This window comes from Babylonia areolata, chromosome 1 (genome assembly GCF_041734735.1).
Source record: "Babylonia areolata isolate BAREFJ2019XMU chromosome 1, ASM4173473v1, whole genome shotgun sequence".
NCBI lineage: Eukaryota > Metazoa > Mollusca > Gastropoda > Neogastropoda > Buccinidae > Babylonia > Babylonia areolata.
The window spans coordinates 14,377,634-14,386,268 of NC_134876.1; the positions used below are offsets into that span (position 1 = coordinate 14,377,634).

The 8,635-nt window shown below is 42.0% G+C and overlaps 1 protein-coding gene across 1 annotated transcript in view; it reads right to left on the bottom strand.

Moving 5' to 3' along the window:
- The window catches only part of LOC143279855 (low-density lipoprotein receptor-related protein 2-like), a 194,327-nt gene that overhangs the window by 78,818 nt on the left and 106,874 nt on the right, over window positions 1-8,635 (bottom strand). Inside the window, exons 40-42 of the mRNA XM_076584111.1 lie at window positions 7,946-8,117; window positions 6,250-6,363; window positions 5,111-5,219 (exon numbers count right to left, since the gene is read on the bottom strand). Coding sequence (XP_076440226.1) covers window positions 5,111-5,219; window positions 6,250-6,363; window positions 7,946-8,117 — 395 coding nt within the window. The remainder of the gene's footprint in view (window positions 1-5,110; window positions 5,220-6,249; window positions 6,364-7,945; window positions 8,118-8,635) is intronic.

Here is an 8,635-nt window from a genome sequence, read left to right on the forward strand (position 1 = left end):
ATATATAACAGCTACAACAACAACCACCAAAAAATAAGCTAAGTTTCATTTTTCTTCGGTTTTTTTTTGTTTTTTGTTTTTTTTGTTTTTTGTTGTTTTTTTGTCATTTTTGACTCACTTGTGTAAACAAAGTGAGTCTATGTTTTAACCCGGTGTTCGGTTGTCTGTGTGTGTGTGTGTGTGTGTGTGTGTGTGTCCGTGTGTCTGTGTGTCCGTGGTAAACTTTAACACTGACATTTTCTCTGTAAATACTTTGTCAGTTGACACCAAATTAGGCATACAAATAGGAAAAATTCAGTTCTTTCCAGTCATCTTGTTTAAAACAATATTGCACTCTGGGATAGGCACAAAAAAATTTTTTTAAAAGAAGCCTAATTATATGAAAACTGCACTTACTGTTATATTTATATTTTTTGTATTCTCTAAACTTGGCACTTTGACCTCTTATTCTGACACAACAAGAGGAGTCATTATTATCATTTTTTTGTTCAAACAGGAACTTCTTTTGCTGAGCATGGAATTTTTATTTATTTTGCAAACGTTTTCGGTGCAGATAGTTAAAAAGGGAAATTACTCTGTAATTAATGCTAGGGGACTTAATTTATCACAAGTGAGTCTTGAATGCCTTGCCTCTCTTGTTTTATTTTTTTTTACTCTTATTTCAATGGCTTTTTTTCGGTTGGTTTCATTTTATCCTACATTCTACTCTTCACATTTTGGGTGTACCCGGAGGCACGAACTCACAACCTTCTGATTGAGAGAACGGTGATTAACCTACTGAGCCATGCAGGCACCCGTTAGACAAGACCAAAAATAATGTATATCAAGATGAACTGTGCTCACAAGGCACTGATGAAGTGAAAACTTAACCATCAATTATTATAGTCAGAAGACAAGCAAGAGGATTGTTGAGAGGGATGACAGGGGTGAAAGGAGGAGGAGAGACAGAAAAATGAAAGAAAGAGTCAGATAGGCCGACAGAGAGTAACGCAGAAAATAAAAGAGAAAGAGAAAAGTGGAGAGAAAGGAAGAGGGAGAGAGAGTTTAAGGGAGGAAACTGTGTGGTAAGAGTAGAGGTAGTTTTATTTCGATTGTCTCCCTTACATGAACAGGAGCTGGGCCTCCCGTTCACTGATTCTCTCACCACCCCTCCACCTCCAAAACTCTGCTCTCTCTCCCCACTCTACTAATTTCCCCATGAAAAATATACAACATGAATAGTAGAGTCTGTATGCGTGCATCATACATTCTCTCTCTCTCTCCTCTCTCTCTCTCTCTAACACACACACACACACACACACACACACACACACACACACACACACACACACACACACAAACAAACACATACACATACACAAGATCGAGTGTTCATAATCAAATTGTTGTTCATGTCTACATCCTGCCTGCCTTAGATAATGAATGTTGAAGACTTGAAGCCGTGTGAAGTAACAGCCCTTCACCAACATCTTGACCTGTAAGCTGTGTCTGACCTAAGTGAGGTGACAGCCCTTCACTGACACGCTGACCTGTAAGCTCTGTCTTATCTCGGTGAGGTGACAGCCCTTCACTGACATACTGACTTGTAAGCTCTGTCTGACCTAAGTGAGGTGACAGCCCTTCACTGACACGCTGACCTGTAAGCTGTGTCTGACCTAAGTGAGGTGACAGCCCTTCACTGACATCCTGACCTGTAAGCTCTGTCTGACCTCAATGAGGTGACAGCCCTTCACTGACATCCTGACCTGTAAGGTCTGCCTGACCTCAGTGAGGTGACAGCCCTTCACTGACATCCTGACCTGTAAGGTCTGCCTGACCTCAGTGAGGTGACAGCCCTTCACTGATACCATGACCTGTAAGCTCTGTCTAACCTCAGTGAGGTGACAGCCCTTCACTGACATCCTGACCTGTAAGGTCTGCCTGACCTCAGTGAGGTGACAGCCCTTCACTGACATCCTGACCTGTAAGCTCTGTCTGACCTCAGTGAGATGACAGCCCTTCACTGACATCCTGACCTGAAATAATTTGCGTCCGAACTTTTAGATATTTTGCAGACTTGATAATAACCTAAGGTTACTGTGTGAAAATTTTCAATGAATTCGCTTTCTCTCACTCACTCACTCCCTCGACCGCTGGTCGTTTCTCTATCACTGAGAAAATACTTGTCAAAAAGTGGTTCACTTTTTTGGGGGACACCCGATATATCTGTGCAAATGTAAGAGTTAAATTCTTTGCAGAATGTTGCCATGGGTTCATTTTCAGTGCGCCAGTTTTCAGTGTGCTGCACGCGGGACCCTCGCTTTATCGTTTCACCCTAATGACTTAAACGCCCAGTTGATTTTCCAGTTAAATTAGGAGAAAGGGCGAGATCGAGATTCGAACCCAGTCCTTCACGAACACTGAATCGTCAGATACAGCGTCTTAACCATTCTACCACCTTCCTCCTTACGAGGTGTAAAAGCGTGCGGGCTGATCCATATACGCTACACCACACGTGCTCTTTAAAAATTAAAAAAGAGCAGATGCCTGCGTTCATCAGGCTCACCTCTTTCCGTCAGGTCACTCCTGTCCTGAGGTTCAAAAAAGGTTCAAAATCATTTTTAATCCGAGAAACCCGAATTGGGTAGATGGAGACACGAGGGAAAAACAGGCCCACCGGCAGCCTCGAGACGTGCAATCGCACGAAGAAGAAGAAGAAGAAGAAGGAGAGAGAGAGAGAGAGAGAGAGAGAGAGAGAGAGAGGGAGAGAGAGAGAGAGAGAAAAGGGGGGGGGGCGAGGGGGGGGGGAACACAGTGGAACCCTAGGAAAAGAAAACCTGCATGGCCCACATGCACACACGCAAATAAACAATCAGCAGTTCTTCCCGAGTCCCTCTCTCACAGGGAATGTAATCAGTAGTCTTTTAACTCACTCAGTACGGCCAGTCCTCTCTTCTCCTCTACACAGACCCCTCGGATGTCCAATGGGTGTCTGAATGACCCAACCTTTAGCTTCCGTCGTCAGAATTGTGGTATTCTTTGTCAACATTCACCTCTTCAGTATAAGAGCCTTCCGCTTGCAATATTTTGATGATGGTAATTGGGGTGAAACGCTGTTAACGTCGTTTCTTTCGCCGTTCGTATGGAGAGAGTTAAACATGCTCCTCAAACACTTAAAAGCGGTTTTGGTTTCTACTGTCTTTTTGAAGGTAACTCTCAAAGACCAACTTTTGAGATTCATTTCTATCGTCTTTTAACTAAACCATACTTCTCAGTGACATAGTAAAAAATGATGTTCTACAGTGCTGCCCCTCAGTATTGTTTGGATGTAGACGGGCGCAATGGCCGAGTGGTTAAAGCGTTGGACTTTCAATCTGAAGGTCACGGGTTTGAATCTCGGTAACGGCGGCTGGTGGGTAAAGGGTGGAGATTTTTTTAGATCTCCCAGGTCAACATATGTGCAGACCTGCTTGTGCCTGAACCCCCTTCATGTGTATACGCAAGCAGAAGATCAAATACGCTCGTTAAAGATCCTTTAATTCATGTCAGCGTTCGGTGGGTCATGGAAACAAAAACATACCCAGCATGCAGAGACAGAGGCAGACAGACAGAGAGAGAAGAGACAGGGAGAAATGAAGAGAAAACGAATGAATGAATGAATGAATGAATGAATGAATCTTTATTTTCCAACGGTGAAGATATTAGCACTTTGGCCGACTTACACATCTGCCGTTGTTCTAAGAGACACACAAACATGTACGCATATAAATGTAGTTATACTGAATACTTAATACATGTATAATGTACGAGTATAACACAGCGTCAAACTGAGAGACACAACATCGCTCACATCTGTACGGAACGGAAGCGAGTAACACACACACGCACACACACACACACACACACACACACACACACACACACACACACACACACACACACACACCAAGGGAAAAACAACAACAAAACCCTAGCATGAATGCTACACATGAATGATTCAAGTGAAATTAACACAGAAAAGTAACGATAAAATTTTAAACACAGATGTAAGAGACATAAAAGACAGCAAATAAGGCGACGGGTAATAGGGATATGGACAGATAGACACATTATGTGAAAGACAGAGAGAGGGAGAGACAGAGGGGAGAGAGAGACAGAGACAGACAGACAGACAGACAGACAGAGATGTAAAGATATGTCAGTGTGGGAAAAAAAGAGTTGGGTGAGGTTGGTTCTCAATTTGTAATACATGTAAGTATACAGAATCGTAGAGACGTGACCAGACTAGAGTTTGATTTCGTTTGTTTGTGTCCACTGTAAAGAGAAAATCTCTGAAAACAATATTCTATGGCGTGATACGTTATCAACTGATTGACGCATTTCGACATAGTTTGTAGGGATTGTCAGTGACTTCTTCTTCTTCTTCTTCTGCGTTCGTGGGCTTCAACTCCCACGTTCACTCGTATATACGCGAGTGGGCTTTTACGTGTATGACCGTTTTTACCCCGCCATGTAGGCAGGCATACTCCGTTTTCGGGGCTGTGCATGCTGGGTATGTTCTTGTTTCCATAACCCACCGAACGCTGACATGGATTACGGGATCTTTAACGTGCTATTTGATCTTCTGCTTGCATATACACACGAAGGGGGTTCAGGCACTAGCAGGTCTGCACATATGTTGACCTGGGAGATCGTAAAAATCTCCACCCTTTACCCACCAGGCGCCGTCACCGTGATTCGAACCCGGGACCCTCAGATTGACAGTCCATCGATTTAACCACTTGGCTATTGCGCCCGTCATTGTCAGTGACAATATTATACCAGATTTTCGGTCTGGCTTTCGGCACGCATGTACTGTCCAAGTTTCTCTTTGAATGTTGTGGTGGAAAAGGGTTCTTTGAGGTGTTTGGGGAGATTTGAGCAGAAGGAAGAACAGCATGAGAGGGGGTTAGAACATTAGAGAAGATTTTATCAAGTGAAATCCATCCGGTAACCAAAGCGAAGAGAATCATCCAGTCAACAGGCGAATAGCAGGAATTGTTGAGGCACGGACTAATGACAGACAGGCAAGTCGCGGTGTCTTCTTATCACCACCACCACAAACAACGTACGCACCACAGACGTGACTTACTCTTTGGCTGGGCGTCCTTGTCAAAGATGGCCACGTCGGTGGGCAGGGGTAGGTTACTCCTCATCATGTAAGGGGCGTTGATGGCAGCCCTTTTCGATGTACGGTACAGCTGAAAGCGACCAAGGGTATCATTTCAATTACTAAGAGTTTAACACACAGACACAGACACATACACACAGACACACACACACACACACACACACACACACACACACACACAGGAGAGGCGCGCGCGTGCACGTACCCAAACATACACGCACGCACTCACACATAAGCACACACACACACGCATGTACTCACACACACTCATACATACACACACAACCAGACAATGTTGGTATATTCGTTCCTATATCTATGATTATGTTATGATCAAATGATAGCGAATGTATAGTTCTTTTTAAAAAAAATAGTAAGACGTTGATAAACTGATTGGGTAAGAAAGAACTTATTTGAAACGGCTTTAACAGTAAGTTATTTGAAACGTTTTTAACAGTCTTATGTTCTGAAAACAACCGGAAAGAATCAGACGGAATTTTAAAGATGGAAAGTTGTGCTTGTGACCCTATTCTCATCCCGACTTATCGCCCTAAAAGCATAAACAGTACTGGCAACTAAACTTGAAAACTACAGCACAGCAATATTTCCTTAAAATGTACATTTTTTTTCTTTTTTTTAAATGACTACAGAAGGTGCTTAGTATTTCAACTGCTGATTTTTTTTTTTTTTTTTTTAACAGCACAGCCATATTTGTTTAGAATGTACATTTTATCTTTCAAACAAGTGACTACAGAAATTGCTTAGTATTTCAACAGTTGATTTTTTTTCTTTAAAATGTACTTCTTTTTTTTAAAGTGACTACAGAAAGTGCTTATTATTTCAACAGTTGAATTTTTTTCTATAACATTAATGACGACTATCTCCACAAAATGATATTATTTTCGCATTACTGTGACGGCTATCACTACATTCTTTAAACTGTGACTACAGAAAGTGCTTAGTACTTCAACAGGGCTTTTTTTCGATAACATTAATGACGACTATCTCCACGTAACGCATAGTACCTAACACTCACTTGACAAAATACATAAACATGTTTTGATAAGAAGAAAAAAGAACAGAAAGGAAGAGGTGCTTACGTTCTTGGTGTTTTGGTCAATCCAGTAGACATAAGGACCGAACACCACCAGCCCATAACCATTGGGGATGTTGGTCTGTACAAACCGTCTGCTGCGTCCGTCGAATGAAATTGACTGCAACGGACAGTCACAAGATCACAATCACAGGATCACAAGATAATTCTTTGTCCTTAAAAGGAGATGCTTGGTATGGTGGCACACAGTTAAATCCTTTATAGTACAAATATAGACATACATAAGCCATTCAGCTGATTTGCATACGCTCAGAAGCACACAATCTCGGCTGCATCAAATATTCATACACCCGCCATCACAGCAAGCATCAAACAAAATAATGATTAAAAAAAATGGAAAAGAAGACTGTTTTCAGTTCAATGTTAGACTGACCAACCGCAATACAATGTCTAGCAGTAGTCTACATTGACCTTAACCGACTGTAACGGACAATCACGGCGGGGATTAAACAAATCAATGATAAGAAAAACAAAAGAAAACTGCATTCAGTTCAATGTCAGATCGACCAACCGTAATATAATGTCTAGCAGCAGGTTACAGTGACCTCTCAATATTCCTGAAGCTGTCCCTAAAGTCATACTCCAGTTGTTAACGATGTGTTTGTTTGTGTTTTGTTTGTTGTTGCTGTTGTTGTTGCTGTTGTTTTTGCTGTTTTTTTTAACAACAGAAAACTAAATTCAGTTCAGTCAGAGGTTGTTTGTTTTTATTTTCTTTTACTGACCTCGCATTACCGCCGACTGAATGAAACGCGAATTCCTACGATTAAATTTTGTCACTGGAATTTTTTGTACTTATACAGTGAAAGAGTAAACTCAATTCAATCAACTTTATTGACAACATAATACCTAACCCTTCAGGTTAGAAAACGTCCAGTATTCACGATTAATACATTTTGGCACTCAGTACAAACTGCCGCACAATGTAACTGTTACATCTTTCAATTTATTTATATTTCAAAGTAGTTACATAATTCATTTCGTTTCACCATTTTAGTTCGTTTCACACACACACGTACGGTGGGTTCACAAAAGCCTGACCCGCGCGTGGGGTCAGCGTGGGGTCAAGGCGAAGGTTATGCATCTGCTCTTCTTTCTTTTTTTTCTTCCTTTTTTTCTATACACCAAATGCGGTGTAGCGCATGTGAATCAGTCCGAACGCTTTGACACTTCCTTGAAACTGAATCTGAAGCTGAAAATGTACCTGTATGGCATCCACAACGGGTTATTTCATTGTGTGATAACCAGTATCAGTAACTCAAGGAGGCGTCACTGCACTCAGACAAATCCATATACGCTACACCACAGCTAAGCAGATGCCTGACCAGCAGCATAACCCAACGCGCTTCGTCAGGCCTTGAGAATTTTGTGATAATGTTTTACGAAAACGTGCGGTGGGCTCTCAAAACCTGACGCATTCGCTCTCCTCTCTCTCTCTCTCTCTCTCTCTCTCTCTCTCTCTCTCTCTCTCTTAAGCATACGTGGTTTAGCGTATATAGTTCAGTCCGCACTCTTTGACGCATCCTTGACACAGAAACTGAAACTGAAAATGTACCTGTATACCCCCGAAAACGGAGTATGGCTGTCTACATGGCGGGGGTAAAAATAGTCATACCCGTAAAAGCCCACGTGTACGTACAAGTGAACGTGGGAGTTGCAGCCCACGAACGAAGAAGATTAAGTACCTGTATGGCATCCACAACGGAATCGATCCAGTAGACGTCGTGGGTGGCGAAGTCAATGGCGATGGCTCTGGGCCGACTGATCCCTGAGCTCACCAGCACTGTCCTGTTGGACCCATCCATCAGGGACCGCTCGATCTTGGCCGTTTGCCCGATGTCTGCCCAGTAGAAGTACCTGACAGAAACCATCAACAGCTTGGTGAGTGACTGTGGCTGTTGTTGTATATTATCAGGTTCACGTTAACTTAAAAACTTTAGCATTTTATGTCTTACAATACAATACAATACAAAAACTGAAGCATTTATGTCTTACAATACAATACATCTTTATTCATCCATTTTGAAATTAAAGTGTCTTTTATATATCCATGTTAAATGATTGTGATTCTTGTGCACTGTTTGTGTGACATGGACCACACGTGATTTTCTCCTTTTTCAGATTATAAAGTATTATGTATTCTGCATACACACGACTTTGCATTTAAAGTTCACACCGTTTTGAGCACTGTAAGCGTTGCGTTAAGCAGTTTATGCGATGGGTGACGCTGCTGGTCAGGCATCTGCTTAGCAGATTTGGTGTAGCGTATATGGATTTGTCCGAACGCAGAGACGCCTCCGTGAATATCTGAACTGAACTATACTATACATTGACCATTTTCAACACATTTTGAAATTCCTGAGATTGTAAACGTG